The following is an 18,018-nucleotide window of genomic DNA, read 5'->3' on the forward strand; positions in this document are numbered from 1 at the left end:
AACCAGGGGACATAGTCTTAGGATAAGGGGTAGGCCATTTAGGACTGAGATGAGGAGAAACTTCTTCACTCAGAGAGTTGTTAACCTGTGGAATTCCCTGCCGCAGAGAGTTGTTGATGCCAGTCCGTTGGATATATTCAAGAGGGAGTTAGATATGGCCCTTACGGCTAAGGGGATCAAGGGGTATGGAGAGAAAGCAGGAAAGGGGTATTGAGGGAATGATCAGCCATGATCTTATTGAATGGTGGTGCAGGCTCGAAGGGCCGAATGGCCTACTTCTGCACCTATTTTCTATGTAACTTTTATCTTGTGCAGTAACCTTTTATGTGGCACCTTGTCAAATGCCTTCTGGAAGTCCAAATACACCACATCCACTGGTTCTCCTTTATCCACCCTGTTCGTTACATCCTCAAAGAATTCCAGTAAATTTGTCAAACATGACGTCCCCGTCATAAATCCATGCTGACTCTGCCTGACTGAATTATGCTATTGTTTCTTTAATAATGGACTCGCAACATATTAATGACTTGGAAAAAGGGACCGAGTGTAATGTAGCCAAATTTGCTGACGATACAAAGATGGGAGGAAAAGCAATGTGTGAGGATGACACAGAAAATCTGCAAAAGGAGTTAGGCTAAGTGAGTGGGCAAAAATTTGGCAGATGAAGTATAATGTTGGAAAGTGTGAGGTCATGCACTTCGGCAGAAAAAAATCAAAGAGCAAGTTATTGTTTAAATGGAGAAAGATTGCAAAGTGCTACAGTACAGCGGGACCTGGGGGTACTTGTGCATGAAACACAAAAGGACAGTATGCAGGTACAGCAAGTGATCAGGAAGGCCAATGGAATCTTGGCCTTTATTGCAAAGGGGATGGAATATAAAAACAGGGAAGTCATACGACAGCTATATAGGGTATTGATGAGGCCACACCTAGAATACTGCATGCAGTTTTGGTTTCCATATTTACGAAAGGATATGCTTGCTTTGGAGGCAGTTCAGAGAAGGTTCACTAGGTTGATTCCGATGATGAGGGGGTTGACTTATGAGGGAAGATTGAGTAGTTGGGCCTCTACTCATTAGAATGCGGAAGATTCAGAGGTGATCTTATCGAAACGTATCAGATTATGAGGGGGCTTGACAGGGTGGATGCAGAGAGGATGTTTCCACTGATGGGGGAGACTAGAAATAGAGCGTTGTAAATCTGTGGAATTCGCTGCCTCAGAGAGCTGTGGAAGTTGGGACATTGAATAAATTTAAGACCGAGATAGACAGTTTCTTAACCGATAAGGAATAAGGGGTTATGGGCAGGGAAGTGGAGCTGAGTCCATGATCGGATCAGCCAAGATCGTATTAAATGGCGGAGCAGGCTCGAGGGGCCGTATGGCCTATTCCTGCTCCTATTTCTTATGTTCTTAATGTTTTTATTTTCCCAACCACAGATGTTGGCTAACTGGTCTATAGTTTTCTGCTTTTTGTCTACCTCCTTTTTTAAATAGGGGTGTTACATTTGCAGCTTTCCAATCTGCTGGGACCTCCCCAGGATCCAGGGAATTTACAACGAATGCATCCACTATCCCTGCCGCTACTTCTCTTAAGACCCTAGGATGCAAGCCACCAGGTTCAGAGGATTTATCCGCGTTCAGTCCCATTATCTTACTGAGTATCACCTCCTTAGTGATTGTGATTGTGTTAAGTTCCTCGCCCCTATAGCCCCTTGACTATCCACTGTTGGGATATTTTTAGTGTCCTCTACCGTAAATACTGATACAAAATATTTGTTTAGAGTTTCTGCCATCTCCATGTTCCCCATTACTAATTCTTTGGTTTCATCCTCTAAGGGACCAACATTTACTTTAGCCACTCTTTTCCTTTTTATATACCTGTAGAAACTTTTGCTATCTCTTTTTATATTTCGTGCTAGTTTACTTTCATAGTCTATCTTCCCTTTCTTTAATTTTTTTTTTAGTGGGATCAGGCAGGATAACTCTTTGTTGGCCGGCGCGGAGACTATGAGATTCCCATGATTGGGAATGATGCATTGACCCATACCGAGATAAGTTACTTTTGTCCAAGTATTTATCCAATTCCCTTTTGAAAGCTACTATGGAATCTGCTCCCACCGCCCTTTCAGGCAATTCATTTCCTCATCTCCTCCTCTGGTTCTTTTACCAATCATCATAGGCAGTTCCTGGGGTAAGCCATTTAGGACCGAGATGAGGAGAAACTTCTTCACCCAGAGAGTGGTGAACCTGTGGAATTCTCTACCACAGGAAGTTGTTGAGGCCAATTCACTAAATATATTAAAAAATGAATTAGATGTAGTCCTTACTACTAGGGGGATCAAGGGGTATGGCGAGAAAGCAGGAATGGTGTACTGAAGTTGCATGTTCAGCCATGAACTCATTGAATGGCGGTGCAGGCTCGAAGGGCCGAATGGCCTACTCCTGCACCTATTTTCTATGTTTCTATATAAGTTATGTTTCACAAATTTAATCGTGTTCGTTGCGGAAATAACTGAACACGTTGGGAAAGGAAATGTAGTGGATGTTTTGCATATGGATTTTCAAGAGGTATTTGATAAGGTGCCACACTGGAGGCTTGATAAAAATCGAATTAAAGGGAGAGCGGCAGCATGGAGAGGAAAAGCGCAAAAAACAGAGTAATGGTTGATGAATATTTTTCGGACTGGAGGGATGCGAACAATGGTGGCCCCCAGGGAACATTACTCTTTGAGATATTTTACATAAATATAATTAAATGATCTGGACTTGGGTAAGGGGGACACAATATCAACATTTACAGATGACATTTACAAAAATAGGGAATATGGTTAACTGTGCAAAGGACTGTAAGAAACTTCAGAAGGGCGTAAAAAAAGGGCAGAGAGATGTTAGATGAAACTTCATGCAGAGAAATGTGAGAAAGAATAAGAGATGACAAATACACAAAATGGTCGAAGAGGCTTAGGGAGATCGATACACAGATCTTTAAAAGTGGGAGGACAAGTTGATCAAGCAGTAATAAAAACACAAGATCCCAGGTTTTATAAACAGAGGCATAAATTACAAAGGAAAGAGGGCATAATAAGCCTCGCAAATCACTGGCTCAGCTGCAGTGAGAACACGGTGTCCAGATTTAGACAACATATAGAATATATTCACTAAGGTGGTACCTGGGATCAGAGGTTTTAGAATGACACAGTATTTACAGGCCATTCGGCCCAACAGGTCTGTGCCGTGTTTATGCTCCACACCAGTCTCCTCCCACTGTTCTTCATCTCACCCCATCAACAGATCCTTCTGTTTCCGTCTCCCTGATGCGTTTATTTAGCTTCTATGCTATTCGCTTCAACCACTCCCTGGGGCAGCGAGTTCCACATTCTCACCACTCTCTCGGCAAAGGAGTTTCTCCTGAATTCTCCATTGGATTTATTAGTGACTGCCTTATATTGATGGCCCCTGGTTCTGGTCTCCCCCACAAGTGGAAACATCTTTCCTATGTCTACCCTATCTTAAAGACCTCTATCAGGTCATCCCTCCTTTCTAGAGAAAAGGCCCCCAGCCCGTTCAGCCTTTCCTGATAGGTATAACTTCTCAGTTCTGGTATCATTACAATAACATAAGAACATAAGAAATAGGAGCAGGACCTTGCTGTACCTGCACACTAACTATTTGGCTCCTCGAGTCTGTTCCGCCATTCAGTATCATGGCTGATCTGATCAAGGGCTCAGCTCCACTTCCCCGCCCGTTCTCCACAACCCTTTACTCCCTTATCGCTCAAAAACCTGTCTATCTCCGCCTTTAATATATTCAATGACCCAGTCTCCACAGCTCTCTGGGGCAGAGAATTCCACAGATTTACAACCCTCTGAGAAGAAATTTCTCCTCATCTCAGTTTTAAATGGGCGGCCCTTTATTCTAAGACTATGTCCCCTAGTTTTAGTTTCCACTATGAGTGGAAATATCCTCTCTGCATCCACCTTGTCGAGCCCCCTCATTATCTTATAAGTTTCAGTAAGATCACCTCTCATTCTTCTGAACTCCAATGTATATAGGTCCAACCTACTCAACCTATCCTCATAAGTCAACCCCCTCATCTCCGGAATCAACCTAGTAAACCTTCTCTGAACAGCCTCCAATGCAAGTATATCCTTCCTTAAATACGGAGACCAAAACTGTACACAGTACTCCAGGTGTGGCTTTACGAATACCCTGTACAGTTGTAGCAGGACTTCTCTGCTTTTATACTCCATCCCCTTGCAATAAAGGCCAACATTCCATTTGCCTTCCTGATCACTTGCTGTACCTGCACACTAACTTTTTATGTTTCATGCACCAGTCCTCTGTACTGCAGCACTTTGTAATTTTTCTCCATTTAAATTATAATTTGCTTTTCTATTATTTCTGCCAAAGTGGATAACCTCACATTTTCCCACATTATACTCCATCTGCCAAATTTTTGCCCACTCACTTAGCCTGTCTATATCCCTTTGCAGATTTTTGTGTCCTCCTCACAATTTGCTTTCTCACCCATCTTTGTATCATCAGCAAACTTGGCTACATTACACTCGGTCCCTTCATCCAATTCATTGATACAGTTTGTAAATAGTTGAGGACCCAGCTCCGATCCCTGCGCCACCCCCTAGTCACTGTTTGCCAACCTGAAAATGACCCATTTATCCCCACTCTCTGTTTTCTGTTAGTTAGCCAATCCTCTATCCATGCTAATATATTACCCCCAACCCCGTGAGCTTTTATCTTGTGCAGTAACCTCTTATGCGGCACTTTATCGAATGCCTTTTGGAAATCCAAATACACCACATCCACTGGTTCCCCCTTATCTATCCTACTCGTTACATCTTCAAAGAACTCCAGCAAATTTATCAAACATGATTTGCCTTTCATAAAACCATGCTGAATCTGCTTGATTGAATTATGCTTTTCCAAATGTCCTGCTGCTGCTTCCTTAATAATGGACTCCAGCATTTTCCCAACGACAGATGTTAGGCTAACTGGTCTATAGTTTCCTGCTTTTTGTCTGACTCCTTTTTTAAATAGGTGCGTTACATTTGCGGTTTTCCAATCTGCTGGGACTGCCCCAGAATCCAAGGAAGTTTGGTAGATTACAAACATTGCATCCACTATCTCTGCTGCCACTTCTCTTAAGACCCTAGGATGCAAGCCATCTGGTCCAGGGGACTTGTCCGCCTTTAGTCCCATTATTTTACCTAGTACTACTTCATTAGTGATAGTGATTGTATTAAGTTCCCCCCTCCTTGTAGCCTCTTGATTATCCACTATTGGGATGTTTTTAGTGTCTTCTACTGTGAAGACCGATACAAAATATTCGTTCAATGTCTCTGCCATTTCCCTGTTCTCCATTAATTCCCCAGTCTCATCCTCCAGGGGACCAACATTTACTTTAGTCACTCTTTTCCTTTTAATGCACCTTCTCCAGTGCCTCTATAACCTTTTTATAACAATTGCTTTTAAAAGGGAACTGAATATGTGAAAAAGACAAAGTTAAAAGCATATGGGGAAAGAGCAGGGGAATGGGACTGAGGGCAGAGTCCTGACAGACAGTCAGTGCAGGGACGATGGGCTGAATGGCCTCCTGCGCTGTAGAGCGATTTGATATCTCAGTCACAGAGCATGTTGCCTTGCTGTGACCAGAGAAACTCCATTTTCTCATTAGGTAGGTTCCTCACATCACCACAAGCCAATACCTTCCCTCAAAAAGCAGAGAATTTCCTCTGAGTAAAACACTTCTTCCTATAAAGTCAGTGAGAAAATAAAAACTTGTAAAGTTGGAGTGTTGTAAGTAACAGATCTAGGACGTTGACGATTCTTTTCTTGCTTATATTGATGTAGCTTCGATTAACCACGGAGCAAGTAGCGCAGTAAGGCGGTAATGAAGCGGCAATGAGGCGCACTCTCTCTGCGGCCTAACAGATCCAAAGGATTGAGCACAGCCCTCCCCAAACCACAACACAGAAATAACCGTAACTAGAGACGAGAACTGCATCCCATTACAGTATCAAACTGGCCAAGCACACAGAGCCACAGGCATTACAATATGACTTAGAGCAGAACTTACTCTGTGCGGACAGCCTTTACGAGGCTTCCTTTTCACTCCGGAGCAACGAGGTGCAAGTCAAGCAGCTCAGATTCCCGTGAAGGCACTCACAAAACAGAAGGCCAGTCATGGACTCTACCTCACGCCTGGTGCCCCCGGAGGAAGAGTCTTTACATGAATATACGGCCTGGCCCCCAATGGTAATGGAATAAAACTCCAGAATATTCATCTCCCCGCACCTCTCCACTATTAACTCCTGGAGTGCTGCCTCTGCAGTGAGACAGGACCCACTGTGTCCGTGCATTACTCCAGCTGAGACCAAGCACGACAATGGATTTTTTGTTGAGTTCATGAGGTACTGAAAGTGCAACAACATGCAAAACGTTCCAACAATTAAATGCAGCTTTTGACTGAACATTTTATTAAGTCTCTCACACTTGCAGAAGCACTTTTCTCTTTATATAAAAAACAGGTTGGTCAAAGGTTTAGAAATGATTTTACCAGCTCTGTTATATCCCTCGCACACTTACCGTGCTGATATCCATTCCTATCGGAGCCTGCGTTTGGTTCATTGGAGGGGATTGCGGCATTGTTGATGACTGTTGCTGCCCACTGCTCTGCTGTACCTGTGAGCTCTGAGCCAGATTGTTGGAGCTCTGGGACTGTGGCTGTGTGGTCTGCTGCGTGAAAAATGGATACGCAGGAAGGTGCTGCTCCAATGCCAACGCATCCATAGCAACAGCCTACAATAAAACAACGCTCCCGTTAACCTTCTACACGACACACAATACGACACAAAGAGCAGCCTTTACAAGGTGGCTCCGAGAGTGAATACCCTGGTTAGTATGGTACTGAGGTTCACCGGTTCCACCTTTGCTCTGTATCACAAGTTCCACCTCTGCTCTGTGCTGAGTAAGCTGCTGGCACTGGACACTGGATGGGGAGCTAATCGTACTGGGCACTGGATGGGGAGCTGATGGCACTGTATGGGAAGCTGATGGCACTGGGCACTGGCTGAGGAGCTGATGACACTGGGCACTGGATGGGGAGCTGATGACACTGGGCACTGGATGGAGAGCTACTCGCACTGGGCACTGGATGAAGAGCTGATGGCACTGGGCACTGGATGGGGAGCCGACTATCGGCCTTGGGCCTCTGGCTACAGAGGGAAAATCAGACAGGATTCCTGCTTATGTGATCTAACCAATGGAAAGAATGTTGCTGGGAGGTCCACCCTCAGCTGCCAAGCGAGCTGGAGGGACTGTGGCCAATTCTGGGCACCACACTTTAGGATGTCAAGGGCTTAGAGAGGATGCAGAGGAGCTTTACAAGAAAGGTTCCAGGGATGAGGGACTTCAGTTACATGGAGAGACTGCAGAATCTGGGGTTGTTCCCCTTAGAGCAGAGAAGGTTAAGAGCAGATTTAATAGAGTTGTTCAAAATCTTGATTGGTTTTGATAGAATAAATAAGGAGAAAGTGTTTCCAGTGGCAGAAGGGTCGGTAACCAGATGACACAGATTGAAGGTGATTGGCAAAAGAGGAAACATTGAAACATAGAAAATAGGTGCAGGAGTAGGCCATTCGGCCCTTCGAGCCTGCACCACCATTCAATGAGTTCATGGCTGAACATGCAACTTCAGTACCCCATTCCTGCTTTCTCGCCATACCCCTTGATCCCCCTAGTAGTAAGGACTACATCTAATTCATTTTTGAATATATTTAGTGAATTGGCCTCAACAACTTCCTGTGGTAGAGAATTCCACAGGTTCACCACTCTCTGGGTGAAGAAGTTTCTCCTCATCTCGGTCCTAAATGGCTTACCCCAGGAACTGCCTATGATGATTGGTAAAAGAACCAGAGGAGGAGATGAGGAAATGAATTGCCTGAAAGGGCGGTGGGAGCAGATTCCATAGTAGCTTTCAAAAGGGAATTGGATAAATACTTGGACAAAAGTAACTTATCTCGGTATGGGTCAATGCATCATTCCCAATCATGGGAATCTCATAGTCTCCGCGCCGGCCAACAAAGAGTTATCCTGCCTGATCCCACTAAAAAAAAAATTAAAGAAAGGGAAGATAGACTATGAAAGTAAACTAGCACGAAATATAAAAAGAGATAGCAAGAGTTTCTACAGGTATATAAAAAGGAAAAGAGTGGCTAAAGTAAATGTTGGTCCCTTAGAGGATGAAACCAGGGAATTAGTGATGGGGAACATGGAGATGGCAGAAACTCTAAACAAATATTTTGTATCAGCATTTACGGTAGAGGACACTAAAAATATCCCAACAGTGGATAGTCAAGGGGCTATAGGGGCGAGGAACTTAACACAATCACAATCACTAAGGAGGTGATACTCAGTAAGATAATGGGACTGAACGCGGATAAATCCCCTGAACCTGGTGGCTTGCACCCTAGGGTCTTAAGAGAAGTAGCGGCAGGGATAGTGGATGCATTCGTTGTAAATTCCCTGGATCCTGGGGAGGTCCCAGCAGATTGGAAAGCTGCAAATGTAACACCTCTATTTAAAAAAGGAGGTAGACAAAAAGCAGAAAACGATAGACCAGTTAGCCAACATCTGTGGTTGGGAAAATAAAAACATTAAGAACATAAGAAATAGGAGCAGGAATAGGCCATACGGCCCCTCGAGCCTGCTCCGCCATTTAATATGATCTTGGCTGATCCGATCATGGACTCAGCTCCACTTCCCTGCCCATAACCCCTTATTCCTTATCGGTTAAGAAACTGTCTATCTCGGTCTTAAATTTATTCAATGTCCCAACTTCCACAGCTCTCTGAGGCAGCGAATTCCACAGATTTACAACCCTCTATTTCTAGTCTCCCCCATCAGTGGAAACATCCTCTCTGCATCCACCCTGTCAAGCCCCCTCATAATCTGATACGTTTCGATAAGATCACCTCTGAATCTTCCGCATTCTAATGAGTAGAGGCCCAACTACTCAATCTTCCCTCATAAGTCAACCCCCTCATCATCGGAATCAACCTAGTGAACCTTCTCTGAACTGCCTCCAAAGCAAGCATATCCTTTCGTAAATATGGAAACCAAAACTGCATGCAGTATTCTAGGTGTGGCCTCATCAATACCCTATATAGCTGTCGTATGACTTCCCTGTTTTTATATTCCATCCCCTTTGCAATAAAGGCCAAGATTCTATTGGTCTTCCTGATCACTTCCTGAACCTGCATACTGTCCTTTTGTGTTTCATGCACAAGTACCCCCAGGTCCCGCTGTACTGCAGCACTTTGCAATCTTTCTCCATTTAAACAATAACTTGCTCTTTGATTTTTTTCTGCCGAAGTGCATGACCTCACACTTTCCAACATTATACTCCATCTGCCAAATTTTTGCCCACTCACTTAGCCTAACTCCTTTTGCAGATTTTCTGTGTCCTCCTCACACATAGCTTTTCCTCCCATCTTTGTATCGTCAGCAAATTTGGCTACATTACACTCGGTCCCTTCTTCCAAGTCATTAATATAGATTGTAAATGTTGGGAGTCCATTATTAAAGAAACAATAGCATAATTCAGTCAGGCAGAGTCAGCATGGATTTATGGCGGGGACGTCATGTTTGACAAATTTACTGGAATTCTTTGAGGATGTAACGAACAGGGTGGATAAAGGGGAACCAGTGGATGTGGTGTATTTGGACTTCCAGAAGGCATTTGACAAGGTGCCACATAAAAGGTTTCTACACAAGATCAAAGTTACATAGAAAATAGGTGCAGGAGTAGGCCATTCGGCCCTTCGAGCCTGCACCACCATTCAATAAGATCATGGCTGATCATTCCCTCAGTACCCCTTTCCTGCTTTCTCTCCATACCCCTTGATCCCCTTAGCCGTAAGGGCCATATCTAACTCCCTCTTGAATATATCCAACGAACTGGCATCAACAACTCTCTGCGGCAGGGAATTCCACAGGTTAACAACTCTCTGAGTGAAGAAGTTTCTCCTCATCTCAGTCCTAAATGGCCTACCCCTTATCCTAAGACTGTGTCCCCTGTTTCTGGACTTCCCAAACATCGGGAACAATCTACCCGCATCTAACCTGTCCCATCCCGTCAGAATCTTGTATGTTTCTATGAGATCCCCTCTCATCCTTCTAAACTCCAATGTATAAAGGCCCAGTTGATCCAGGCTCTCCTCATATGTCAGTCCAGCCATCCCAGGAATCAGTCTGGTGAACCTTCGCTGCACTCCCTCAATAGCAAGAACGTCCTTCCTCAGATTAGTTCACGGGGTTGGGGGCAATATATTAGTATGGATAGAGGATTGGCTAACTAACAGAAAACAGAGCATTGGGATAAATTATTCATTCTTGGATTGGTAATCAGTAACAAGTGGGGTGCCGCAGGGATCAGTGCTGGGACCCCAACTATTTACAATCTATATTAACGACTTGGAAGAGGTACTGAGTGTAATGTAGCCAAGTTTGCTGACGATACAAAGATGGGAGGAAAAGCAATGTGTGAGGAGGACACAAAAAACCTGCAAAAGGACAGACAGGCTAAGTGAGTGGGCAAAAATTTGGCAGATGGAGTATAATGTTGGCAAGTGTGAGGTTATGCACTTTGGCAGAATAAAATCAAAGAGCAAGTTATTATTTAAATGGAGAAAAATTGCAAAGTGCTGCAGTACAGCGGGACCTGGGGGTCCTGATGTATGAAACACAAAAAGGATAGTATGCAGGTACAGCAAGTGATCAGGAAGGCCAATGGAATCTTGTCCTTTATTGCAAAGGGGATGGAGTATAAAAGCAAGGAAAACTTGCTGCGGTTGTACAGGGTATTGGTGAGGCCACACCTGGAATACTGCGTACAGTTTTGGTTTCCATATTTAACAAAGGTATGGGAAATGGTCCATGTTGTCCAGGGCCGCGTCGTGGATCTTGATGACTGCGGAGGGGGGGGCGGTGCTGTGCGGCGAGGACAGGCTGGTAAAGGATCTTTGTCTTACAGATCTTTAGCAGAACGTCCATGCTTTCGTACGCCTCTGTAAATACGGGAGCCTCTTATCAACAAACGTAGACATTGACGACGAGATCCAACACCGCCTCCAGTGCGCCAGCGCAGCCTTCGGCCGCCTGAGGAAAAGAGTGTTTGAAGACCAGGCCCTCAAATCCACCAACAAGCTCATGGTCTACAGGGCTGTAGTAATACCTTCCCTCCTGTATGGCTCAGAGACATGGACCATGTACAGTAGACACCTCAAGTCGCTGGAGAAATACCACCAACAATGTCTCTGCACGATCCTACAAATCCCCTGGGAGGACAGATGCTAGCGTCCTCAATCAGGCCAACATCCCCAGCATTGAAGCACTGACCACACTTGATCAGCTCCGCTGGGCAGGCCACATCGTTCGCATGCCAGACACGAGGCTCCCAAAGCAAGCGCTCTACTCGGAACTCCTTCACGGCAAACGAGCCAAAGGTGGGCAGAGGAAACGTTACAAGGACACCCTCAAAGCCTCCCTGATTAAATGCAACATCCCCACTGACACCTGGGAGTCCCTGGCCAAAGACCGCCCTAAGTGGAGGAAGTGCACCCGGGAGGGCGCTGAGCACCTCGAGTCTCATCGCCGAGAGCATGCAGAAAACAAGCGCAGGCAGCGGAAGGAGCGTGCGGCAAACCAGTCCCACCCACCCCTTCCCTGAACAACTATCTGTCCCACCTGTGACAGGGACTGTAGTTCTCGTATTGGACTGTTCAGCCACCTAAGGACTCATTTTTCGAGTGGAAGCAAGTCTTCCTCGATTTCGAGGGACTGCCTATGATGATGATGATGATGATTTACGAAAGGCTATAGTTGCTTTGGAGGCAGTTCAGAGAAGGTTTACTAGGTTGATTCTGGAGATGAGGAGATTGACTTGTGAGGAAAGGTTGAGTAGGTTGGGCCTCTACTCATTGGAATTCAGAAGAATGAGAGGTGATCGTATCAAAACGTATAAGACTATGAGGGGGCTTGACAAGATGGATGCAGAGAATGTTTCCACTGATAGAGACGACAAGAACTAGGGGGCATAATCTTAGACTAAGGGGCCACCCATTTAAAACTGAGATGAGGAGAAATTTCTTCTCTCAGAGGGTTGTAAATCTGTGGAATTCGTTGCCTCAGAGAGCTGTAGAAGCTGGGTCATTAAATAAATTTAAGATAGAGATAGAAAGTTTCTTAACCGATAAGGGAATAAGGGGTTGTGGACCTGAGTCCATGGTCGGATCAACCATGATCGTATTAAATGGCGGAGCAGGCTCGAGGGGCCAAATGGCCTGTTCCTGCGCCTATTTCTTATGTTCTTATGTTCTTTCCCGCTCTTGGTCCGTAGCCCTGTAAGTTACGGCATTTCAAGTGCACATCCAAGTACTTTTTAAATGTGATGAGGGTTTCTGCCTCTACCACCCTTTCAGGCAGTGAGTTCCAGACCCCACCACCCTCTGGGTGAAAAAAGTTCTCGTCCCCTTTAATTCTTCTACCAATTACTTTAAATCTATGCTCCCTGGTTATTGACCCCTCTGCTAAGGGAAATAGATCCTTCCTACCCATTCTATCTCGGCCCCTCATAATTTTATACACCTCAATCAAGACTCACTTCGGTCTCCTCTGTTCCAAAGAAAACAACCCCAGCCTCTCCAATCTTTACTCATAGCTAAAATTCTCCAGTCCTGGCAACATCCTCGTAAATCTCCTCTATAGTGCAATCACATCTTTCCTGTAATGTGGTGACCAGAATAGTAGGCAGTATCAATCTGTAGTTTCATTTTATAAAGGATTTAATCGAGGTTTGGGTATATTTTTGTGCTAGTGATATATCATGGCAGTAAATGGGATGGGTTTGACCACTGGGATTCAATGCAAGAACTTGCACAGAAATCCCATCCCAAAGGCTGCACAGAGACACAGTCAGATATTGGGAAGGGCAACAAGGCCACCAATGAGGAGCAAAGGGATGCACAAGAACTTAAACTAAGAGGAACGGAGAGTTGTCAGAGGGCTGGAGGAGGACACAGAGATAGGGAGGGCGAGGAGTGTGGGGCTGGAGGAGGTCACAGAGATAGGGAGGGGTGAGGTCATGGAGGAATTTAAACACAAGGATGAGAATCTTTAATTGGAGGCGTTGTCGGACCGGAAACCAGCGGGCACAGGGGGCGCTGGGTAAACGGGACGTGGTGCGAGTTAGGACACGGGACAGCAGGAGCTTTGGATGAGCAGAAGTTTATGTAGAGTGGAAGATGGAAGGCCAGGCAGGAGACCACTGGAATAGTCAAGTCTAAAGGGGACAAAAGCGTGGATGAAGGTTTCAGCAGCAGATATGCTGAGAGAGCAGAGTCGGGCGATGTTACCGAGGTGGAAGTGGGTGCTCTTTGCGATGGAGCAGATATGGGGTCGGAAGCTCAACTCGGGTCAAAAATGACGGCAAAGTTTCAAATGGTCCGGTTCAGCCTGAGACAGTGACCAGGGTGAGCGATGCAGGTGGAGGCAAGGGGAAGAGAGCTTTTGGTGGGGGCTGAAGATGATGGTACAATCTGCCCAATGTTTAGCGGGAACAAGATGCAACTCACCCTTGACTGGATAGCGGATGAGCACCACTGGGAGTGAAGAGGGGATGAGGGGGGGGGTGCACGGGCTGGTGAGTGTGAAAGGGAGTCGGGCGAGTGCGCGGGATTCGGGGATTCGCGAAGGGGAGGGGGAGCCACATGGGCGAGGGCGGAGCGCATGTGTGAAGGGGTGTGTTACACAGACCCGATCCAGGCTGACCTCATGAGATTAAGTTAATTAAGTTTGCCATTAGTTTAAACTCTGAGCTGCTCAGTCTCCGATTGTCCTGTTAACATATCACATTTGAAAAGCACATTATATTTCAGGTGTAATATCCTCTTGCTTGCAGACAGTACCTGTGTGATTGGAGAGAGCGGGGAGAGAGCTGGTGATAGCTGAAGTTGTTGCTGCTGTCTTCGCGAGTCCGAGCTGACTGGTAAGGTGAGGGGTGTCACCGTAGGTTGTCGGCTCTGGAGTGAGCCCTGCGATGATGCCAGGCCTGCTAACAATGCAAGACATCGCTGAGATTGGAAACCTGACGGAGCAATCAGTATCATTGTATCGGGAATCATCCCATGTCCACACCCTCGCTCAGGGAGCAGTATCTGCCCGTGTCCTCGCCCTCCCCCCTCTGTCCCCCCCCCCCCCACTCAGGGGGGAGTATCTGCCCGTGTCCGCGCCCCCCCCCCCCTCCCCACCACCCCCGGGTCTCCCCTAAACACCAATCTGTCTTGCACTCACTCACATCATTGCAAAACTTCCTCTGGTGCTGTGACAGAAAACCAGTCGCACAACATATTCTCCCCAGACAGGATTCTGCACCCATCCTGGTACTAATACCCCCCCACATACCGGGTACTAATAGCCCCCCACATACCCGGGTACTAATACCCCCCCACATACCCGGGTACTAATACCCCCCACATACCCGGGTACTAATACCCCCCCCCCATATACCCGGGTACTAATACACCCCACATACCAGGTACTAATACCCCCCAGAGATACCCAGGTACTAATACCCCCCCCCACATACCCGGGTACTAATACCCCCCCACATACCGGGTACTAATACCTCCCACATACCCGGGTACTAATACGCCCCCACATACCCGGGTACTAATACACCCCCACATACCCGGGTACTAATACCCTCCCACATACCCGGGTACTAATACGCCCCCACATACCCGGGTACTAATACCCTCCCACATACCCGGGTACTAATAGCCCCCCACATACCCGGGTACTAATAGCCCCCCACATACCCGGGTACTAATAGCCCCCCACATACCCGGGTACTAATACACCCCCACATACCCGGGTACTAATAGCCCCCCACATACCCGGGTACTAATAGCCTCCCACATACCCGGGTACTAATAGCCCCCCACATACCCGGGTACTAATACACCCCCACATACCCGGGTACTAATAGCCCCCCACATACCCGGGTACTAATACCCTCCCACATACCCGGGTACTAATACCCTCCCACATACCCGGGTACTAATACGCCCCCACATACCCGGGTACGGATACCCCCCCACAGATACCCGGGTACTATTACCCCCCACATACCCGGGTACTAATACCCTCCCACATACCCAGGTACTAATATGCCCCCACATACCCGGGTACTAATACCCCCCACAGATACCCGGGTACTAATACCCCCCCACATACCCGGGTACTAATACCCCCCCCACATACCCGGGTACTAATACCCTCCCACATACCGGGTACTAATACCCCCCCACAGATATCCGGGTACTAATACCCCCCCACATACCGGGTACTAATACCCCCCCACATACCGGGTACTAATACCCCCCCACAGATACCCGGGTACTAATACCCCCCCACATACCGGGTACTAATACCCCCCCACAGATACCCGGGTACTAATACCCCCCCACATACCCGGGTACTAATACCCCCCCACATACCCGGGTACTAATACACCCCCACATACCCGGGTACTAATACCCCCCCACATACCGGGTACTAATAGTCCCCCACAGATACCCGGGTACTAATACCCTCCCACATACCCAGGTACTAATACCCCCCCACATACTGGGTACTAATACCCCCCACATACCCGGGTACTAATACCCCCCCACATACCGGGTACTAATACCCCCCCACATACCGGGTACTAATACTCCCCCACAGATACCCGGGTACTAATACCCTCTGGGGTGTAGGGGTGTCTGGGAGGGGTAGCACCTCTGACAGTGGACTTGTTGTGCGCTTCGGAGTAGTTCCTCTGCCTTGGTCCCCACCTGGCATCCAACTCTCACCTGTGGCTCCAGGTAGCTGTAGCATGCACAGCAGCCACACCCCGGTAAACTGCTTCGACAAGCCGGCTAAACCAGATGAGGGTAGCCGATGGGTATTATCCCTTGGTGATTTTCGGGACCTGCTCGCCCCAGCATGTGAAGTCTGTTGCAGTGGATTGGGCGGAGGAAATCAAGTTTGATCCAACGGCCATGAAGGTGGAACAGCAATGCACTGTGGGGTGTACAGGGCATGGCAGAGTACGAAAGACGTCATGGCCATCCACTGCAGCCAACGAAGTCTTCAATTGTACCAAATTTTGGGCCACTGAAACCCGGCTTCTGCGGAGGAGAGAGTGGGACCGCCCCTGTGCACCGGCCTTCCCACTTTAAAAGCATCTATGCACCGGTTTGTGCTGACCATCACCCAACACACCAAGTCCTGTGACGATGGGTGAGGGGCGAAGCGACAGGTGGAGGTGATCACTGGGAGTCGTAGCCTCAAACCTGCCCGCAGGCAGCCTGTGGGCAAGTGGTCACTCGACTCTGTATCCAGGGCAGCAGAGGAGCCCGGCAGCACCCCGGGCGACTGAGCAGCCCTCTTTAGGACAGCACTGCTCACCCTTTATAAGGGAGGGGCCTAGAAAAGGTGGCCCAAACATTGCCTGCCCTTCAATTAACTGGCCAGTATACCCATTCAACCCATTCTGAGGTCGAAAATACAGCAACAGTCGAAAACATCATAACACAAGAAAACTTCTTCTCGGACAATGGAACGTTTGCACACTCGTAGACAGAGCTGACACTACAAGACCGGAAAGAAGGACTGCCCTTATTGCAAGAGAGCTGCGGCGTTAGAACATCGATATAGCGGCTCTGAGCGAGACAAGACTTGCAGAGGATGACTGCGTGAGTGAACTAGATAGCGGCTACACCTTCTATTGGAAAGGCAAGGCAGAGAATAAGAATAGGATCCACGGAGTTGGCATAGCAGTGAAGACTTCTCTTATGCAACAGTTTCCGTTGCTTGAAGGGATTAACGAAAGACTTATGAAACTGCGTTTCCCCCTGAATGCCAAGCGCCACATCACCATTATAAGTGCTTATGCACCCACCCTTCCGAGCCCCGATGAGATGAAAGAGAGGTTCTATGAAGATCTAGACAGACTGGTCAGGTCCACACCTACTGGGGACAAGTTGATCATCCTGGGTGATTTCAACGCATGAGTTGGAAAAGACAGCAAGCACTGGAAGGGAGTCATTGGACAGCACGGCACAGGAAAATTAAACAGTAATGGCCTCCTCCTCTTGAGTATGTGCACGGAGAACGACTTGACTATCACAAATACTCTATTCAGGCAGGCCGACAAGTACAAAACAACTTGGATGCACCCCAGGTCTAAGCAATGGCACATGATAGACCATGTCATTGTAAGAAGGCGAGACATCAAGGATGTAAAGATCACAAGAGCCATGTGGGGAGCAGAATACTGGACAGATCACCGTCTAGTCAGATCCACTCTCCAGCTGTACACTGCTCCACTTCAGCGCAAGCGTCCAAAACCGAGCAGAAGTGCCTTTAACACAGCTAGGCTGAAACATCAGTGCTCCCGTGAGCAGTTCCAGGATGACCTCGATAACAGGCTGATGTCTCACGGACCGCTCACTGGCAACACCACACAGGAGTGGACAAAGCTCAAACAGATGGTGACAGACTCAGCAAAGACAACTCTTGGACTTAAAAAGAAGGTACACCAAGACTGGTTCGATGAAAACAACGTTGAGATCTGCAAGACACTGGATGAAAAGAAAAAAGCATACCTAGAATGGCAAAATGACCCTTCCTCAATTTCCAAGAGGGACCGCTACAGACACATGCAGAGCAAAGCACAAAGAGACCTTCGCCAGATGCAAGATAAATGGTGACAGACGAAAGCAGAGGAAGTGGAACATTATGCTGAAACTCACAATACCAAGATGTTCTTCAGCGCCATCAAGTCAGTCCATGGACCATCAAAACCCAGCACTACTCCACTCCTTTCAGCAGATGGCAGCACTTTGATCAAAGACAGGACTGGCATAAATGAGAGGTGGAGAGAACACTTCAGT

The 18,018-nt window shown here is 47.1% G+C and overlaps 1 protein-coding gene across 1 annotated transcript in view; it reads right to left on the reverse strand.

Annotated features, from left to right (window-relative positions):
* Positions 1-18,018, reverse strand: part of LOC139229124 (CREB-regulated transcription coactivator 1-like) — an 84,592-nt gene that overhangs the window by 23,623 nt on the left and 42,951 nt on the right. Inside the window, exons 9-10 of the mRNA XM_070860785.1 lie at positions 13,984-14,129; positions 6,605-6,817 (exon numbers count right to left, since the gene is read on the reverse strand). Of these exons, the coding sequence (XP_070716886.1) occupies positions 6,605-6,817; positions 13,984-14,129 (359 nt within the window). The remainder of the gene's footprint in view (positions 1-6,604; positions 6,818-13,983; positions 14,130-18,018) is intronic.

Source organism: Pristiophorus japonicus, chromosome 18, assembly GCF_044704955.1.
Source record: "Pristiophorus japonicus isolate sPriJap1 chromosome 18, sPriJap1.hap1, whole genome shotgun sequence".
NCBI classification, from domain to species: domain Eukaryota; kingdom Metazoa; phylum Chordata; class Chondrichthyes; family Pristiophoridae; genus Pristiophorus; species Pristiophorus japonicus.